General features: G+C 38.7%; 1 protein-coding gene across 5 annotated transcripts; it reads right to left on the reverse strand.

Annotated features, from left to right (window-relative positions):
• Positions 1-3,075: 3,075 nt before the first annotated feature.
• LOC107042897 (protein NDRG3) lies at positions 3,076-21,195 on the reverse strand. Of its 5 annotated transcripts, XR_001461189.1 has the most exons (10): positions 20,845-21,195; positions 18,835-19,293; positions 18,228-18,284; positions 12,234-12,433; positions 11,876-11,996; positions 10,956-11,244; positions 10,343-10,612; positions 9,793-9,877; positions 7,561-7,700; positions 6,647-6,728 (listed from the first exon to the last, which is right to left on the reverse strand). XR_001461189.1 is itself a non-coding variant. In XM_015264146.1 (9 exons), exons 2-9 carry the CDS (start codon positions 19,047-19,049, stop codon positions 6,583-6,585), a joined length of 1,383 nt encoding a protein of 460 aa, XP_015119632.1. In that variant the 5' UTR covers positions 19,050-19,293; positions 20,845-21,195; the 3' UTR covers positions 3,076-6,582. The 5 variants fall into 5 exon arrangements, 4 of the variants coding, with proteins under 4 accessions (XP_015119632.1, XP_015119634.1, XP_015119633.1 ...); XM_015264146.1 differs by lacking the exon at positions 7,561-7,700 and having other exon boundaries at positions 3,076-6,728; XM_015264148.1 differs by lacking the exons at positions 7,561-7,700; positions 18,835-19,293 and having other exon boundaries at positions 3,076-6,728.
• Between the last annotated feature and the right edge of the window lie 439 nt (positions 21,196-21,634).

Here is a 21,634-nt window from a genome sequence, read left to right on the forward strand (position 1 = left end):
ACATAATCAAAGTGATGAAGCTGAAGCTTGCGAAGAATATGCCAGAGAAATTTTTCAGACAAATGAGCAATTGCTCACACGATTGTTTGGCCCTTAAGCCCTCAAAAAAACTGTGAATTCAAGATTCAAATGGACAATTGAAATGGACATTTTTGACTTTTTTAAAATTCTCATGACGTGTTGAATTGATCATGACATGGAATAATTTTATTTTTCAACTGAAAGAACAATGATTCCTCTTTGTGATGAGCTTAGACTGAGCCCAACTGATAACTCTGTTTCTGAGTTATGAATATTTTTAAAAAAGTCAAGTGTCCATTTTACCCACCCTCCCCTGTCCAACATTATTGGAGAAGAAAACACTCACCTCTCTCCTCTATCACGTCTGCATGCACCCCGAACTCCAGAAGTATGAGGAAAATCCAAAACACCCCGGCCCTCGCCATCATTACGGGTTATTTTTCAATCTCGTCTCCACCAGAGACCTATATCCACAATAGACAATGCATATCACTACTCACAAGGAACTTATCCCACTAATTAATTATCTTGAACACTCGTTAACGTTTCACTTTGCTTTATTCAACTGTCAGGTGTTTAGTTTCTTAGGTATTTCTCAATTCATCTAATGTTTTCACTCTTTGCCTCCATCACTCGGTCGTTTGTAATGTATTTGTGCAGTGTTTGTGATCGCGAGAGGATTATGGAGAAATTCCCGGGTTTTTTTTCGATGGTGTGCGTCGCACACGCGCGCGTACCTACTCCCACGCTGGTCGAGTGGAGAATACGGCGCGTCCTGTCAGTGGCTAAGGAGTTTCGGCGGGCGGGCAACAGGTGGCGGAGCGCTGCGCGATTTCTACCGAGGATCCCCGAGGACCTGCCTTTAGGGGCATTCTGCAGTTGAGGTGCGTGAGTAAACCTTCATTTCTCTCATTATTCCAAGGATTATTCGGGCATTTATGCAGTCATCAATGTTTATTGCTGATAAATCAACGGGTTTATTGATTATTTCGAGGTTAGAATTGGCAACAAACAAACAATTGAGTTGTTGTGGCCTCCGAGGCGCTTCTACGGACATAACTTGCCGGCCTTTATTCTGTTTTGAGATGGTTCATGCCGTTTGTAAAGGATCATTTCCATATCTCGATCAATTACGTGTGCGTTTAGAGTGGAGCAAACCGGACCGCTTTTCATCGACGATAACTCGAGAACGGTAGAGTGGAATTTCAGGATTTTTCTCTCATTTTGAAGATATTTTTTCAGAGTTTTAGATGACACCTCATTCATTCAAATCGCAACGTTTGGTTCGGAGGTATTGACGATTGAAGATGGTTCGGTTTTCTTACACTGAGAAACATTCTGATCTAGTAATTTAGGGCTGAATTCTGAAGGACATTTACCTTTGTGCGCTCTTAGTCAATTCTTTGTGCCGAATTCTCCAAACAAAAATTCATTGGGTGGGAAATATTACTGTGTTGAGCGATCGAACGGATTGTTGGCGTCGTCATTTGTTCTCATGTGTTCTATTTTTTCGTTCTGTGTAGAACCGCCCTAAAAAGTGCGGGTACGATCGTATTTGGATTCCGCGAAGTGAATTCTTGAAAAAAGAAAGAGAGAAGCCTCGTCTTTTCTTTATCCTCGAGACTGAGACTGGTTTTCCTCGGTACAGCCACACGAACCGGTGTTGTTGGACGCATGCAGAGGAGACCCATGGCTTGTGAAAAAAGCTGATAGGGGTTAGTTGGCGCCAAGGCCCTCATCTATATCCACAACTTTTCCATTCCAAGTCCATCGGTGGTGGAGAAAAACCGTGGTATGTTGCAAAGTTATAATGACAAGGAATTTTCTGAATTATTGGCAATGCACACGAGGAGCTTCTGTTTCTTGCTCCACAGCAATTAATGAATGGTTTTTTTCGGGGGAATTCTGACGTTCCGAGCTATCTAGTAGGACAAGGAATTTTTTCAATTCCAATCTGCGATTGATTTTCGATTTATTCCGAGATGAGATCTGAGGCGGAGGGCATGATTTATCTGTGTTGTTGGATTTTTTAAATTGATTCTGTTTTAAATGATACAACATGTCCACATCACTGCTCTCAAGTCCCACAATGAGCCTCGCAGATGTCTCCATTCCATCGCCCCCGAAATTTGTTCACTCGTTTTATTTTCAATCGTGCACTGACTCGCAATTCCCACAGACTTTCAGGATCTCTTGAACTTGTTTTCGGTTTAGGGTTGACATTTGTCACATGGAGAGCAGTTTTTATGCCGTTTCCCCCCTGAATTCTAGTAAAAAATGCAATAACTTGCTGAATATGATAATATTTCTGTGGAATTATTATTTTTTTCTTGAGTTTTGGCGAGATATCATTTATTGAATTTTCAAAAATACACAGAACTGAATTTCAAAATTTAATAGAATGGATAATTTAATTCAGATCTTCAAAGTTTTAATTACATTGTGAGAAAAGGATAGAAATTTCATGAAGAGTTAACTAGTAATTTTCTGAAGAGTGCCATTGAATTCAATTTAGCGGGAGAAGAATCATGAAATTTCAGCCAAAACTTGAAAAAAGCATAAAATTCTCGAAAAAGAAAAGTAAGAAGGAATTGGAGGAAATGAACAACCCTCAGCTTTAACTTGTTTCCGGTTTAGGGTTGACATTTGTCACATGGAGTTTTTATTAAAATTTCCTCATGAATTCTAGTGGAAAATGCAATTACTGTGCTCAGTATGATAGTATTTCTGTTGAATTTTAATTTTTTTCTTGAGTTTTGGTGATAAATTATTCATTGAATTTACAAAAATATACGCAGAACTGATTTTTAAAATTAAATAGAATTCAGATCCTCAAAGTTTTAATTACTGAGTTCGAAAATAATAGAAACTTCATGGGCAGACTAGTAATTTTCTGAAGAACTACATTGAATTCAATTTATCTGTGGGTGATAACAATCATAAAATTTCAGCCAAAACTTGAAAAAAAATCATAAAATTCAGCTAAAAATACAAAAAAACAATATATGAAGAAGAAAAATGACAATGAAATGGAGTAAATGAACAACCCACAGATTCTTTTTATATACGTTTATTATAAATAACAAGATGTATATCGGTGCGTACGCGTGTCGTTAACTTACTTCTTCATTTAAATACTAAAGCTCCATCTATAATCGTCAATTAACTTGTTGACCCATCATTTGTTCTTAATTATAGTCAAAGATACATCGCTACTGACTATGAAATTTTTGTCATTTGTTAGCCTCTTTTTCTCGTTTCACGTTAAACGTTTTTTTCCGCTCATGTGGCAGCTAAGAACCGGCACTCAACGCCCAATGGCGCACCTCATTTAAATAATTACGCAACTGCGCCGGAAAGCTTTTTGCATATTTTTTTTCTCATGTTTAATTGTTTTTTTTTAGCAGCGAGTATTTCAGCTATAATCTATCAGCTGTCCCTTAGTAACACTCCTCATTATTTTTCTTTCGTTCGTAGTCGTGTTCGTAGTCTTTCCTTCTGCCTCGTCAACAAATTTTTTCCTTTAAAATATCGTCTTACACCGTTTTTACATTTCTTTTGTTCTTTCTTTTTATTTGGATGAAACATATCGGATAGTGATTCTTCATTAGGCACCTCGTGCCAGCAGAATTAGAAGGACGAACGAGAAACAATATAATTCGTGGAACGCCCCGGGGATAATATTTAATAGAAAACTAAAAGGCCGTTAAGTTCTTTCTTTTTTTTTAAGCTACATATTTTGTTTTCTTCACAATTCGATGCAGGCACGTCTTATAATATCACGCTAAAGGCTTGGGGGAATGGCAAAACCATATGGGAACTTACCAAACCATTTTGTTTATTCATAGGTTGTCCATCCACTTTATTTTACGTATCCCTATCTAATTATCGGCATTCTTACTAGTCTCGTGAAAACTGCCCGGGGTCTCGAATAGTGCAGAGTGCACAAGCACAAATCAAGAGCAGTTTTCCTTTGTTTCTTTTTTAAAAGTGTTAATCAATGTAACTAATGATAATTATTACCTGGTCAATAATTTATTGACCGAGTAGATATGAAGCACGCCTCATCCCGAGCAGAATTATTCACTATTTTGTTTAAACAACCGTAGGCCAGAACTCAATGATCAGGTTGTGCTTAAAAAAACTGTATAGGACTCGTGAAATTTTTTATTTTTGTTCGCGACGGCAGTTTGTGGTATGATATTTATTCTCATCTCGATGATTCGCGTGGCTCTTCAGTCCTGATGTCTGATATATTCTCCATTTAGTCAACTACATAACAAATTTTTTGGGTGATAAAGTTCATAGAGAAAATGTCGACCGATAAAACGTGATATTTTTTGTTTTTCTTTGTAAAAAGACACGCGATATTCCATCCCTCTCGCAATTTCCATCGAATTCAACGCGGATAAATCACATTTTCGAACGATAATTCATCTGGTGAAAACTGCCCGGAGTATCAAATAGTGCGGAGTGCACAAGCACAAATCACGAGCAGTTTTCCTTTGTTTCTTTTTTTTTAATTTTTAATCAATTTAACTAATGATAATTATTACCTGGTCAATAATTTATTGACCGGGCAGATATGAAGCACTCCTCATCCCGAGCAGAATTATTCACTAATTTTTTTTAATTTAATTGGAGACCAGAACTCAATCATCAGGATGTGCTTAAAAAACTGCATAGAACTCGTGAATGTTTTTAGTTTTGTTCGCGACGGCAGTTTGTGGTATGATATTTATTCTCATCTCGATGATTCGCGTTGCTCTTCAGTTCTGATGTCTGATATATTCTCAATTTAGTCAAATACATAACAAATTTTTTTGGGTGATAAACTTCGTCGAGAAAATGTCGACCGATAAAACATGGTATTTTTTGTTTTTCTTTGGAAAAAGTCACGCGATATCCCACACTCTCACAATTTCCATCGAATTCAACGTGGATAAATGATATTTTTCGCGCGACAGTTTCTCTGATGACAATACAAATCAAGAGCAGTTTCCCCTTGCTTTTTTTTTCAATTTTTAATCAATGTAACTAATGATAATTATTACCTGGTCAATAATTTATTGACCGGGCAGATGTGAAGCACTCCTCGTCCCGAGCAGAATTATTCACTAATTTTTTTAAAATTAATTGGCGACCAGAACTCAATGATCAGGATGTGCTTAAAAAACTGCATAGAACTCGTGAATGTTTTTAGTTTTGTTCGCGACGGCAGTTTGTGGTATGATATTTATTCTCATCTCGATGATTCGCGTTGCTCTTCAGTTCTGATGTCTGATATATTCTCAATTTAGTCAAATACATAACAAATTTTTTTGGGTGATAAACTTCGTCGAGAAAATGTCGACCGATAAAACATGGTATTTTTTGTTTTTCTTTGGAAAAAGTCACGCGATATCCCACACTCTCACAATTTCCATCGAATTCAACGTGGATAAATGATATTTTTCGCGCGACAGTTTCTCTGATGACAATACAAATCAAGAGCAGTTTCCCCTTGCTTCTTTTTTTTTCAATTTTTAATCAATGTAACTAATGATAATTATTACCTGGTCAATAATTTATTGACCGGGCAGATGTGAAGCACTCCTCGTCCCGAGCAGAATTATTCACTAATTTTTTTTAAATTAATTGGAGACCAGAACTCAATGATCAGGATGTGCTTAAAAAACTGCATAGAACTCGTGAATGTTTTTAGTTTTGTTCGCGACGGCAGTTTGTGGTATGATATTTATTCTCATCTCGATGATTCGCGTTGCTCTTCAGTTCTGATGTCTGATATATTCTCAATTTAGTCAAATACATAACAAATTTTTTTGGGTGATAAACTTCGTCGAGAAAATGTCGACCGATAAAACATGGTATTTTTTGTTTTTCTTTGGAAAAAGTCACGCGATATCCCACACTCTCACAATTTCCATCGAATTCAACGTGGATAAATGATATTTTTCGCGCGACAGTTTCTCTGATGACAATACAAATCAAGAGCAGTTTCCCCTTGCTTCTTTTTTTTTCAATTTTTAATCAATGTAACTAATGATAATTATTACCTGGTCAATAATTTATTGACCGGGCAGATGTGAAGCACTCCTCGTCCCGAGCACAATTATTCACTAATTTTTTTTAAATTAATTGGAGACCAGAACTCAATGATCAGGATGTGCTTAAAAAACTGCATAGAACTCGTGAATGTTTTTAGTTTTGTTCGCGACGGCAGTTTGTGGTATGATATTTATTCTCATCTCGATGATTCGCGTTGCTCTTCAGTTCTGATGTCTGATATATTCTCAATTTAGTCAACTACATAACAAATTTTTTTGGGCGATAAACTTCGCCGAGGAAATGTCGACCGATAAAACTTGGTATTTTTCGTTTTTTTTTTTTGTAAAAAGTCACGCGATATTCCACCCCTCTCGCAATTTCCATCGAATTCAGCACGAATAAATGATAGTTTTGGAGCGATAGGTCCTCTCATACGTAATGAACTTGAATTTGTGGTCGGGATTTGTTTGCTATCGGTTGGTAGTTTCGGTGATACAAATGTTGCGGAATTGTTTAACATACGACCGCTTCTGATATGGGATTCTCAGTTATGTGGATTGTGGCTGTTGGCCAGTCGATCTTCTTGCTGCAGATGTGGTTGAGGCCCTCGAGGGATGCCAGCCTGTAATCTGCCATTTTCAGGGGTGAAAGTGGAGCCACTGAAAATTCATTGAAGAGAAAATAACGAATTGAAAATGAGTCAAGACTCTGTTTGTTTTTCATATTCTTATTGGTAAATTGCTGACACTACGTATATTGTAATTTAATTCGCTAACAGTCGGGCCACCACATGTTTCAATTTCATGGGAATTCTCCGTATGAAAGGTGAAACCAAGAGATCAAGTAGTACATTTTTACGTCGGTTTTTCATTATCATTATTTTTTCAATAGAAGAACTGAAAACAAGCACACATGCAAAGTAAAACGAAAAGTAACGTGTGTGTGTTTTTTAGTGTGCGTCACAACTCTGTTTATGTTCAAATTTTTAATAATTGTGTGAATTTGAAGTAATTCGGTTATCATTTCTAATCTACACTGTGCAGTAATCAAAAATTTTTTGTTTGCTTTGAAGTATTGTAGAAAAACAATTTTTTACAAGAAATTTCCTACCACAAATTTGAGAGCCGCTATGTATGAGAAGAAGAATCAGTTCTACAAATTACAATTTTTCCCGGTATTAATTAACGATTTTTTTTAATGAAGCGAATGGATTATTTTTCATTTACCTTCAGTCAGTAATCGGTAGTTTATCTGATGAAATATTGCAGGGGCTCGATTTTATTACAACTCAGTCGGTAAAAATATTACGTAATACTGGATGAGATTAATCAACCAATTACCAAATGAAGTAAAAATTTTATGATTATGTTAATGGGAGAGTGAAGCCAAGTACTACAACGCAATTAGAATGAGATTTAGCGAATTTGAAACTGATGAAGAAGAGTTTGTTAATTCTTACTGTCCCGATTATTACTATAATTTCCGACTTACTTAAAATTTAGAAGTGGCCAATTAATAATTGGCCAACAGCGATTGTTCGGCTCCTTTTATTTTTGCTGGCCTCAATTCCTAATTACAATTACCTTCGGGTGTTGTTGGCGTCATTGCGGGCTTCCGCGGGCTTCTCACCACTAAAACGCAAAAATTAAAAAAAAAGAAATAATTTTAAATCATAAAGTTCATCAAATGAATGTTCATGAAGTGCAGATTTTCTGGTAAAATGAGACTAATGCATGGAATTAAAATTAATGAGCGATGAGCTCTCAAAAAATCGTGACAAACTCAATGAATAACGGAAATAATGAAATGAATAATAAGCAATTGTCCAGCTAATAAGCCAGAAAATGAAAATAACAATGCAATCTACGTGACTTTAATTTTCATTTCTGATGTGCTTTTCTTCTTTTTTTTTACTTTAATCATACGTACCACTCGATCGATCCGAGACGCGTGGGAAATAAAGGCGCAAATCGATGAACAAATATTTCTTTCTCATTTATATTTTTGATAAATTGTTTTTATCTCTCCATTTCAGAGAATAAAATTATTACAGTGAACTTAGATACGATTGTTATCATGTGTATTTCTGTCTGTGATTGTTTACTCCATAGATTTATTCAGTGGTCTTCATTTATTGATGAAAAATAAAGGAAGTGTCATTGTTGAAGATGACAGGAATCATAAGAATGATGGTGAGTAAAGTTATTTAATCATTAATTAATAATAATAGTCGTAGTTGATGACAATGATCGTAGTAATAAGAATGTGAATAGTATAATAATCCTAGCACATCAATGGCGCGATGAAATAGCAAAGTCTTGATTCATATTTTTTCCTTACTTTTTTTCTATCCTACATTCATTAGAGAAATAAAATCGATGCAAGCCTGGTGAGCGCGTCAAATAACGTTTAACAAGCATTTGAATATAAGAAGTATCAATTCTGTTGTTTATATCTGGTACTCATTAAATTCATCAGGATTATTATTCCTTTTTATCAGTTTAAGTGGTGGAAGCTTATTCAACGTGTATTGATACTCATTTTGGTGTCAAGTGCAGGATTGTGTGTATTCTGTGACTAAAAAAGCGAAACTGAAGAACAAACTTTTGTCTAAATCATTCGTATTGTATTATTCTTCTTTTTTTTTTTAATTTAATTCACCGACACGACTTTGATAAAATGTCACTTGAGGATGGAATGAGAAATTCTTTTACTCTAGGGAAACATTAGTATCGACTCAATTTGAATCCTTAACTACCGTTGCCATGTGTACCATTTCAATTTATTATTATCATTCTTTCACTCGCGTATCAGTATTGACACTGAAAACACTGAATAAAATTGTTAAATGTTTACTCATCAGTCGTGCAAAAAATTTCGCAACAAGGCCAGCGAATAACGGGCGAATAAACTCTGTAATTACAGTCATATCTTTCATAATTTTTCAATTAATACTAGAGAGTATAATCGATCCCTAGGTTTTTAGGCCCATTATCAATGGTTGAGAGTACAAATTGTTCTTGGCCAACCGAAAATTCATTGTTCAGCAAGAGAAAATAACTTAATGCTAATTATTAAAATGCATAACTCTAGAGTTCTGGTAATTTTTTCACTTGAAAAAATTCGAAATGAGAAAACATCAGGCTGCCGCGTGACAGTCAACGAGGCACAAACAGTTATTACACAGCAAATATTGAAAAAAGATATTAATCATGTACACCATTGCAATTTTTTGGCTGAAATTTCTGGTACTGTTTGAGGAAATTTTTATCACATAGTTCCACTGAACTTTTGGGGAATTTCGTCATTGATAATTCCAAATTTAAGGGGAAAATCAATGGAAATTGTCAATTATTCCACGAGAATTTGGGAAATTTTCGTCCACCTACTCCTAAAAATTTTAAATTTCGTTGAATTTTATGATGTCTTCCCTCTAAATCGCATTTAATGACGCCTCTTGAAAATTTCTAGTCCATGAAATTTCTGTTTTTTCCAACAGTGTATTATGATTATTTTCTGCGTCGTTAGACACGCGGCAGATACACCAATGATGTCTAAGCTCGAGCTAACGCGCCCACTCGCAACGTCGATGACTATATTTTTGTTTTTTTTTTTCGTATTTTGTAATATATTCATTTCGTCTCTTTGGCGGTGATTAATATCGTTCAGTAGCGATATCGATTATATCGAATGAGGGTGGCATTACGACGGACGCTCACTTACCATATCCTTCACCCTGAAGAAAGAGTCGGAAGGCCTCGCTTACTTTTCCCGGCTGCTCCTCGAGTACCATTCCACAGTCTGATATCTTTAAATCAAAAAATAATAACAATCATATCATGACTTCTTGAATGTGAATGAGCAAAAATGTTTGGGGTATTGGGGAGAAAGCAAAGTGCAATTAAATTGACGTCTTGGTTGTGCTCATTAAAAATGAATCTGTCAGAGAACACAAGTTGTGTTTGAATATTCAAGTGGATTTGAATTTTGCAGCAGAAGAAATTACTGCAAAAGATTCTGTGAAAGTTTCGAATGGTTGATTGGCAAAAAATGAAATTCTCACGGTCAATTGGTATTTATTAGTAACTCGAATTGCATTCATGAAGAAAAAAAGTCATAAAATTCCAAATTTCACTGAAAATAGCGTGGAAATTTGCTAACAGTTGACCCAGAAATTAAAAAAAAAAGTGTCATTCTTTCCACGATCACGAAAACCCCAACACAAACATATTTTCTCATTCCCGTAAAATGATTAATGACAAAAACCTGATACCTTCATCCACGAACTGTTGGTGGGATCAAGTCGTCCATTTAACGTAACAGTATCGTCAACGTGAGGGCTCAAGGATCCAGTTATATTTATCACAGGTACGCCAAGTGTGCTGCCATCCTTTTTGCGTGTTGGATCCAATTCACGTGTGATATTCAAATCAGTGCGTCGTACGTAACTGTCGATGAATAGAGCTAGATTCGATGGATTTACTCGGCGCTCGAAGTAATTAGTGTAAACTTGAACGAGATCATGATTTCTCTCCTCGGTTCCCTGTTAATCATAAACAAGCGTGTGTTACCATTTGTTGGAAACACTTTCCAGTACTGGGTATTGATCTTCTCGGTGTTATGCAACCCTGAAGAATCAAAACGTTGGGGTGCTTTTGCAGGGTATGATGACGTAATATTACTGGTGTCTTGTAGGTTTATTAGGTCATACAGAACTTCATTACTGAATTATGAGGCGTGATTTTTTATGAAGTTCTGCCCTTTGCTTTGTCTTCGTAAAAGGGAATTTATGATGACCATGAGGAGCGTGTAGGGTAAAAGCATTGAAAACTGGATTATGTCACTTTTTGTTACAAAATTCTTCGACAAAATGGATTTAAACTCACTCTGCCAAAGTGGTGCCACATGAGATAGTCCAGGACACCCTGTGTCATCCCCTGGGACCGGAGATGACGTACATTGAGCTTCTGATAACCCCACTCGATCCAACCAGCCACCGTGGACACGCAATTTATTAAACACAGTGCATTAATCTTCTCTGGATGGGCCAGTGCAAATCTCGCCAGGATATTAGCACCGGCGCCTACGCCAAAACCAATCACCGTTTTCAATCCATAATGTCCAAGCACAAACAGCAGTTGCTCAGCAAGCTCGTCCATCGTTGGATACACGTAACTGTGGATTTAAATTCATTCTCTTGATTCGTGCTTCACACTTTCATTCTGAAATGAGTTTGTTCATAGGGGAAATGCAATTTCACGTGTTGTTATAGCTGATGCGTACAATCGGAGAGCGGATTCGCGTCTCGGGAGTTTAATGGGATTTCAATATTCATGATTAATTAATTTTACGTCATGGATTCTAGGCATTCGGTAATTTGCTGAGAAAATATTGATAGTTCGGAATTGATGTGTCTGGGTAGAGCTGTTGTGTTTACGATAGTGAATTTATTGAGAGCAATCTTGGCATGCGAGTACATATCCATTTAATTCTTTTGTTGGTGGTTCATCACGAAAGTCATGCAAATCTGCAATGCAGTTGGGAATTTAGGGAAGAGACTGGTATGCCTCATGGTCAAGGTCGTGGGAAAAATTGTCCTTCATTGCGCTGAATTAATAGATAACGGGCGAGTTGAGTGCAGTTGTCATTACGTTATTTTATAGAATGAGGTCTCGTAATTTGTGTCGCAGTTACCCCTTTCGAATGCCCTGTTAATTAAACCCAACGATCCTGGGGGCATGCTTGCACGGGGATTGCATCGCGGCTTAACTCGTTATAAAAATTCATGAAACACTGGTTGACTCACTCTTCTGGTAGCATTGGTGCTCCCTCCTCTTGACCTGGTGCATTAACGTGATAGACGCAGAAATTTTCGAGGAGTACTCGCATGTCGATGTAGTTGAAGAATGCCTGGAAGCTCGAGATGTCTGAAAAGCCAAGGTCAAGTTTGTACTTGAGAAATGGAGATTTTTGGGATTAAGTGCACTTGGATGATGGCGGGATTATCTTTGGAATTTGGTGGGGGGAAGGGTAGTCTTCTTGGAGAATGAAGACAATTTCGATTCCCAGTACTTCGGGAATTTCGTTCGATTCTAGAGCTCGGGAGACGTCTAGGTGTTTGAATGAAAAGTTTCTGGCCAACTAAAGTGGATTATTGTACTCACAGTTAAGGCCTAGATCGTGATAAGTGAGGATGGCAGGTTTTGCACGGTTTCCCTGTACAGCAACCAGTATTGTACCCTTATCTGTCTCAATTCTCTCCTCCCTGACAGAGCCGTCGTCCCTCGTCAAATATCTCAGTGCTGGAAATTGTAGCTGAATGTTCTTCAGCTCAATGTCGTCCATGCTGTCAGATGGCATCGTGCTGAAATATTATATCATGAGTATCAAAGAATTGGAGAAACTATCCTGCTACTCGTATAATTTTGTCTTTTGTTATCGTATATTGGATTTTCCCTCGTTCTTTACGTTTTGTCGATAAATCAATATCTTATTCATGAAGAATTCTGGGATTCGCTCGTTTCTTGCACTCGTGACCTTTGGCATACAACCATTTGGCTGGTTTGGAAATTCTTGAGGCAGGATTTCAGTTATCAGAATTTAATGGATGAACTCATTTTTATTTTATTTATGTATTTATTTTGAACATTAACCCATAATCAATGACAACCTTAATTAAATTCCAATCGACCAATTAAACTAATGACAAGTACACAAGTTGCCTGGGGGGAAACAAATTTCAAATTTATTCTCCACTTTTATTGATACGACTTCGATCCCTTTAGACTATTTAAATATTTGGAGAGCGGGTAAAATATTTTCCTGTCACACCAGAATATTCCCAGGGAAATGATAAAAATTTAATCTTTCAGAAAACATTCAAAGGTTGCAACAGTCATAGACTGTTTACCTTCAAACCCCATGCAAATAATCCTTTTTTGTCTGGCCTCATACGAAAATCTTTGTCGTTTGCATATAGCTGTATTTGCGCGCCCGAAGGTATTTAAAAGTTTGATGCTCTGCCAAGTGCAGAATGTCCAGCAGCATCGTCAACCACTCCAGGAAATGCAAACAAATTTGAAGGGACCCCAACGACCCTAGGACCTTAACGATGTATTTACCGATTCCGTTGTTGAATACAATCCCCAGCGGTGATATTCACAGGGTCATGAGTTCAAAAGTGGCGAATAGTTGGGTCCCTTCATCCCAATTCGTAAAAGTCCCCAGGATGTTCAGACATTAAACTTTGAGAACGAGTTCATAAAGTCAAAGGGGATAGACATCTCTTCTAGACATTCCTCCAGTAGTATCTTTGCATTACTCTCATTCCAGGAGTGAAGAAGAAAAGAGAAAAGGAGAATTTCACAGAATTTGATGCAACTCGGAGTCGTGAGCGAAACGTGAGAACATTCACCACATTTCAAATTGGATTGGCGATCGCTGTTGTATCTAATTCGAGCATGCGCACAACAACCGACTGATAATGACGGTACGAACACCCTTCAATTACGTCTCTCTCACAAATTTCACCTCGCCGGAAGAACTTGATACTTCTCGCTCTCGACCGTTGGCATTCCTCGGAGAGCATCAACAAGAAAGCAGGAAGGATACTATCACGGTGGGAATAACACGAGAACAATTTAATTTAGGGAGAACATTCAAGAAAGATCTCTTACATCACTCCCAAAATGTGGAGTTTAACTTATCGCAACTTTTACACAACTTGTGGCAAAAAGCTTCGATGAAAAACTGAGGACATTTGAAACTTTTTGAAAAGTGGAAACATCGGTTTCTTTTAGTTTATATTGATCCACCGGAAGACCACACCCACTTTCTAAGGTGGTTTCCTTCAAAGGGCTTTGATTTACAGTCAGCTGTGCAGTGCAGATAATTTCGTAATAACTTGGCCAGTTCCCTGAAAACTGAGGCGAGTCTATCTGCAGTGTAATATCATTTTTTAAATCGAAAACTCTTTTTTAAAGAGGTACTTGGAATTATTTCAGCATGCGAGTGATTGAAGCACTTGACGCCTGCCGATAACATCCCAGTGATAGTAATGATGTTCCAGTTGACAGGAGATCGATAATTACACTCACGTCGATATACCAGAGTCACCGGAAGTAGTACAGTTTTATCGCTGAGAGAAGTATAAGTTCATTAGGCTTGAAGCGTCATCGGATTGTAGTTTCTATGAGCAAAGATATGGGGAAGAGTGTATGCTCTACTTTGTGATTTTATGCAATGACCCAATTCATTTTAAGCACCAAGCGGAAATGTCAGACGTTCAAGGAACGCTTCAGGTGGATTTTTCCCGAATGGATGGAACTATTGGAATGGAATTGTCGATAGAAGAACGAAAGAATTATGGAAATTCTCGGGGAGGCATTCCTCCTGTATAAGGGGGAAGTAATTTATCTGACTTCCGCTCGGGTTTTTCTTCGTTCCGCTCACATTACCGTTGACAGAAGTCATCAACAGAATATTGTAGATCGGGAGAGCTCAGTGGAATTGATAGCGTTTGTTCAATTCCTCTCTTTTCGAGGTATAATCCAGGGTTCCTTGACTCCTGAATCGTAGGACAAACAGAGAGTGCAAGAGTCTGGCTCTCAGACGCGTCGTCGCGACGTCTGGAAATGTAAAATCGATTTTCTTGTCTTTAACAGGTCAGAGTGTTAAGTTGTTGATCCTTAAAAGTGAATCGAGTCAATTTGTCGGGGAATTACGACTGCAATCTCATGAAATTTATTGTTTTTCGACGCTGTGAAATAATTAATGAGATTGTCTCACTGCGATTATTCCCTATTGAGGAGTCAATCTGTTTAAATGAAAATTGTATATTTATCGATTTTGTTCGTAGCTGCTCATGCTTTTAAACGTATTCACTTGAAACTCAGGTCATAATCGTGTCAATGAGGAAGCCGTTGGAATCAACTTCCCTCGGGTTTGAATAGAAATATGAAATTACCTCTTGAAAGCCAAAAGAAAACATGAAGAAAAGCTTTTCATTTCGCCCGGTGACTTGTATTTTTCTCCAAGCTGTGGGACGAGATATGGAAGAAGGTCTTGAGAGGAGATCCGAGGAACATTTCGACACAGAAAAAACATCTCTGCTTTATTCATTCATACGACCCAGCCCTCTTCTAAAAGAGCATGAGTCAGCAGCACTGATTTTTCTAACGGATCAATTTTTGCTGGCGCCACTGTGGCATTTTCCGACTTCTAATTTATCACGGAAAATCAGATTACGGATCGTCAAGTTGTTGATGGTTGAGTGGCAAACAATGGTGTATCGAGTTCATTTTTCAATTCATTCTCGAGGGGATATTCACGAACGATCAAATAGCAATAAAAAAAAAATCAACGGAATGGAAAAATAGACAAGCAATCGGACACAAAGGGCCATTGAATCCATTCAAAAATCACTATCCAATGAGTTTCCACGTTGAGCATTCGTAACTATTGCAATCAAGTACCATAACGTTTCGTGACCTCGTTTTGCGGACCTATTGATTTGTGCTTTCTCGAATGCAACCACCGTCAACGAAAAAAAAGCGTGCATTCGCATTCACAACGACACGTGGACATCCTGAAAGGAGAAAAAAAAATTGAGGATGATAAATCCTCGTCCCCACTTGATTAAAAGTCTCATCACACGCCTGTGACGGGTGATTGCGTCTCCCCCGTACGTCACTTCATTCCAACTTCCGGTGAAGTTGTTCACCACGTGATTATAATACCCAGACGAGTGAGGTGGATCGACACTTGGGCGCTGATATCGCTGGTTTCCCCAATTCTGGAGATGGAGACACAAAATTCGCGGAAAATTAGCGGAGGAAAGAGACAAGGATATTATCGGACGACGCACTTTGGGTCGCTGTGGTCAGATGAGAAACCAGTATGAGTAATGCAAGAGGACTTTATGAAAAAACAACAGCTCAAAACCGGATCTCCTTTCGATACTCGATATGGCTCAGCAATTTTTTCATCGATTAACCACGCATCGCGTACATTCGACACCGGTAAAAAGAGAATTTCTCTTCCCTCTTGCGCGAGTATCAATAAATTGCCGGGGACAGTTTTGCGCAGGTGTACGTGGAGATTAGTTACTGCATCTGATTGCAATCATCGATAGAAACAGGTGCCCATCTAAATTTGGATTTTGATGGAGTTTATAATCGTCACATTGACGCTATAAACCTTGGCGGAGATATCCCGTGGGTTTCACGTGTCGGCTCAATTTAATGGCATCAAATTGCGATTAATATCGTCGTTAATTGGTGGCTTTAATCGTCGGGGATCATCGAGGAATTACGGTCTGCGTGACACGCACTCGATTCAATCAAAAGTGAGGAGACGTTAGCGATGCGGATCAATTTTCATGGAAAGAAAAAACAACTGCCCATTGGATTTTGATTAATCTTCCTTGAAAACAATGGTGGGATGAAGACATTACTGGATTAATCATTGAAAGGAGAATTCTATCAAAACCATCACTAATTTGGAACTCTGCCCCAGGGATTGGGCTGAATGCGTCAGTGAAAGACTGGGTGAGGTAATTGGATCAGTGGAGGAATTACCAGCCATATTAAAGTCGATATTTCCTGTCCATTTGCCTATTCACTGATGCATGGTTCATTACTGGAGGAGTGACCTCCCGTAATTGAAGCCATTTCATAAATTAATCCCAGAGTGAAGATGCAATGCAAGAGGGAATAGTTTGAATTAGCAATATGGTGATACATTTACGAGGAAAATAGAGATTCATTTTAAAGTACAAATGAACTGTTAACGAATGACGCAATTCAGGTGCAATGAGAGTTCTAACAAGAAGACTAAATGATTCGTCAACCTGTGATATTCTATAATCAACGGATTTCATCGGACCTTCTCAAAATCAGGGAACCATTGACCCAAGTAATAATCACGTTTACTGCAATCTTCATAAATACCCCTCAACGTCAAGCTGTTGCGTCGTTTTCTCCCTACGCAAGCCCTCAATCTCACAAAATCCATCCTCCACTTCTACCTCAGTTAAGTTTGTAATTAACGTTGAACCGTTAATCACCGGTTGAATGACGCCAATTGTTGCTACACACCATGGAGAACTGAATTTTCAGTGCATGCACCACAGTGGGACTCCATAATCCTGCCCCCGATGAAACAACAGACAGAGACGACGTATTATATAGCTTTCAGAAGGCGCTTCAAGTTCAGTTACGTAACCCGTCCTTTGTAGACGGATAGAAACAGTGCGTTTGAGTGTTTGCGGACACTGGAGATATCTTCCGGTTGGGGGACGTGAATAATAGCCCTTTGACCCCCTCCCTCCAGCGATGAATTACTTGAATCAATTATCTGAAACCCGGTCAAGTCGTCTCTGGTCTATTCAACTCGTCTTGAAGCGGTCTGGGATTGGCATGAATTGGGAGGAATATCCATGGCAGCCATGGGGGCCAAGACAATGATGACTCATTCGAAGAAACTCATAATTATCGCGATGGAATGTACAATGGGAGTATTGACAAGCCCACTGGCTCGACTATTTCGCTATTGAGGTCATCAATTTACCTTTCCCATTTTCCCAGCCCAACAATTTTCCCTCAGCCCACTGATGTGATTACATTCTACCATATTATTTTTATATACAAACATCGGGGGAATATTCTTGACCATATTTAACTCCACCCATCATCGTTTACTGGCTCATTTTTTCCCCCTGGAAAAGGAGGGACATCGATCGTACACATTCTGCAACCGATTACCCATGATGTATTCTTCCAAACCTTTCGCCAAAGTTCTGAAAACTTGGTCTATACTCTTGTTAATATGTCAAGCCGAGTTTACATGAGAATGTCAGTCTGATGATGATGATGATGATGATGATGATGATGATGATGATGATATCAAGTCTACGCAACAGTGCTCGAGTGTAATTGTAATAGCCCAATTCATCATCCTCGTCAACATGTTTAAGGACTGATAATGATGATTTTACCTCTAACTACGGTTCAAGTAAAACTATTCTATTGAATTATCATTCTCTAGCATAAGAAAAATGGCATTCGTAAGTAAATATTTGGCAGGTCTCTATATTATTCTCTCTCGTTGTTAATATAATCTTAAAATTAACTGATAAACCCTGAAAATAAAGTACTCACCCGAGGAGTGCTGATTCCTCAGCAGTAGTCGCTGCAGTCGGCATCTTGGTTCTTTCCCTAGAACAAAATGGCGGCAAATAATAACACTATCGGCTGGCAAACGGCATTGTCCCACTCTTCCATTGAGGCCTCATCACGACTATCAAAATCTACGATTATACCACCTCAAACAACACTGACTACAGGGTAATAGGGCTCATACGTTTGGATAACAAAAGCAGTGAAGCCAAGACGAGATGCAGACACCAATATTTCTACATGTGTTATGAAATGTGTAAATAAGCTAATGCACTTGATACGTTAGCATACAGTTCTTTACCTGATGACCGCCTTTTTATATATAAAAGCCTCTAGAGTCGATCGATAACCGCAGTATCAGCTTCCGGTCCCTGAAGTCCAAGCTGACCCCTTATCTACGATCGCAGCACACAAACGATTTCAAAGCAGATCGATGTGCCGGATAGTGTCACGCGATTTACGAATTAAAAAAGAAATTGCACCGCCCCATTGGCCCAGATCACACACAAAGCAAACCACCAGTTTCGCCAATCAGATTATCATTGGAGTTTTAGAGACGATCCAATCGAGAGGAACAAGCTTTACGTACCTCGTTACGATGGAGATACTCTCCCTTCTGTCGCTAATGAGTGGATCCTTCTTCCTGAGCTCTACCTTTGGCGATGCAAAGCTAAATGCTTTTTTGACAGTCTCCAGAACACTCTGGGATGTCGTCTGCGTTTGTTCAACGATTGTTGTACTTTTGTAAACATCCTCACCAAGGTCACCCAATGACCTGTACGAAGCGCCGATACCTGCCGGCATTGCGGCACCCTCTTGCTTTATCAAATGTTTATGGTGCTGATGGAGATGATTCAGTTAACTATGTACAAATGTTGCTGCTTGTGTTGCGACTTGTGATAGAGTGCCGAGGCCGGACGTTTGTCGCTGATGGTGGAGGTGGATGTCTCAGTTGTGAAAACCTCTCCCTCTCTCTCTCGCTCTCTTTTCTCCCTACGTTGACGCAAACTGAGTGCGAAGATATTGGTTTTGATGCTGTGTGCGCACACTGGTGCGGGCGTGACCGTTAAGCCGAATACGTCAAGCCAAAATAAATAATGGAAACATAAGAGAAATGGAAAACTCAATGAAATGAAGGTAAATATATTTGAAATGGATGCAGTGAGGCTCAAAGGAGACCATCTGGATCATTGCTTTTCATTTGATTTTATTTCTGTTGTAGAGGCGATACATTTCACTCGGATCTGCACAGATGACTGGAGTCCCTGGAGACGCGTGTGGAGAAGGTCAGGAGTCTTTCTTTACTTCAGGTGAGACAAATCTCGTCTTTCTTTTGGCTTGAAATTTTTGGGGAAAATTCTCAGAGCGCTCCTTTCAACCTCACACCCTTGGTACTTGTTCAAACATGCAGATTGCATATTCTCACTTATACTATGTATATTCTCATCTAGCTACTTTGAACGTATAACAGTCCTCATGCACACGTCGTCATGCCGAAAATTCGCAAGCCATGCACGATTCCACTGTGTACACAAGACTAATGATACGATTATCGAGATTTTAGGGTGTTTCTTGGGTAATGAGTTTCGAAGTTTTTTTGTGATTCATATTTGATTATCTAATACATTCTTCGATAATGATTCATCCCGAATCAATGAACTCTTGATTGATTACAATTTCGGAATGCCAAGAGTATTTTGTTCATTTTCCTTTAATCATCGGAGCAGCAATGATATCAGTGGAATAAAATTACTTCTGCTGAAAGCAATAGTGGCTTAATATAACGTGAATCGATGTGACTCGACGATCGATAGGTCTCCAGGAATGAGCTCTGACTCTTCAGGTTTACCGCGAATGATCTAAAAAATTCTTGGCTCGGAAAAATCTGGATAAATTCCTTCATTCGATCATCATTAATCCAAAAAAGTTGTCTCAAAATTTGAGGTATACCGCGATAATTCGACATTGACATTACAACCGAATATAAATTTGTTGCTGGCCCTGGCGACAAACAGGCGAACGGTCTCGTGCGCGCTCCTATCCCCAACGTCTGGTTACCCACTATCGATTTCTCCGGACGCGGGAAATCGTTTGCTTCCTCTTTTACTTGGGTTATAGTCCGAGCACGATTTCAACTCCCTACTGTACACAATACATAGTCGACAATTCCACACTAGGATAATATCTGTTAACGTTCCTACGGTAATAACGTATGTAACAAAAACATGTATATGACGACAACGCGCAAAAGTACACCCTGGGTAGGGTTAGTGTATTGATTTTCACCCGTAAAACCCTCCAGTGGAATCGAGGTTAACCCTAGAGCCCGTTGTGTCAAGCGATCGAATGTTCTTTCTCTTTTTTTCTAGGAAATTTTTCAACCATTCTCTTTTTCACGCCTGCAAATGGTGCTTGAGGATATAATGAAAACACAAAAGCGTTGACACGCGTCTGCACATGTATACGACAAACTTGGCCCTGAGAATGATTATTATTTAATGCACACCGAGCGCTCGTTGCTCTTGAGTGACAGTTCTAGTCTGTCAAACTCACTCGGCAAAATCTTTTCTAAATAATGTTTTTTTTTTATTTTTCATACCTGGTCGATTTGGTAAATTTAGCGGATGGAAAACTATTGCTGGATCGTCGAGGACCCGCAGGGCCGAAGAACAGTTGCAGCTTAAAAATTTTATGTTCCTCAGATGACTAACACCAGGTGCGTTTTATTAAATTCCCTTTCACCGATTATTATTTCGATATTTGACGGATTGAGTCAGTGATATATCACACGATTTTATTTTGTCTTGATACAATTGATATCTTTTGTTTCAGTATGTCATGGACTACAATTAAATTTGAAAAAAAAAAACACGGAGTGCAGGGTGAAAAATGAAATTTTCAACGAGAGACACAACGAATACTGGTCTCGGGTGACTCGGTCTTGTCGAAGGCACCGAGGATTACTATTGGATGTACGAGGGTTTCTACACGGTCAATGGGAGTGCGCAGTCTGTCTTGCGCGCTAGGGTTACTGGATTTTACCGGATAGACTGGTTGTCGACATCTGTGTACACAACCAGGGGAATTGCAGTCTGGTGGAGGGTTGTAGTCGTGGGGGAATCCCTGTCGGTGGACGAGAAGAAACCGTAAGTGATGACTTACAATAGCCATTCGCCGACAAATTACCAGCAAAATGCCGACCATGCAGACAATGATTGCTGATAAATTATCCTGTCAGTTATTTTATTCAACCGTTCCATTACCTTTCGGTTTCTTACGGATTTCACTTTTCCAGCAGCATATTAATTCCTAATGCTTTTTCCAACTTTCGAAAAATTCGAATCTTCAGAGGTGTTCCCTCGCGGCCACCCATCCTTCTAGTGAACACA

The sequence above is a fragment of the Diachasma alloeum genome, unplaced genomic scaffold (genome assembly GCF_001412515.2).
Source record: "Diachasma alloeum isolate Michigan unplaced genomic scaffold, Dall2.0 Dall_scaffold_00534, whole genome shotgun sequence".
NCBI lineage: Eukaryota > Metazoa > Arthropoda > Insecta > Hymenoptera > Braconidae > Diachasma > Diachasma alloeum.

Excerpts from the sequence above, each read along its gene's own strand:
- LOC107042897 (XM_015264146.1), bottom strand. The coding sequence starts at position 19,049 with ATGCCGGCAGGTATCGGCGCTTCGTACAGGTCATTGGGTGACCTTGGT. Across the intron at positions 18,285-18,834 it reads AGTATCTCCATCGTAACGAG|GGAAAGAACCAAGATGCCGA; the intron begins GTACGTAAAGCT and ends ATTTTGTTCTAG. Across the intron at positions 12,434-18,227 it reads GAGGAATCAGCACTCCTCGG|CACGATGCCATCTGACAGCA; the intron begins GTGAGTACTTTA and ends ATAATATTTCAG.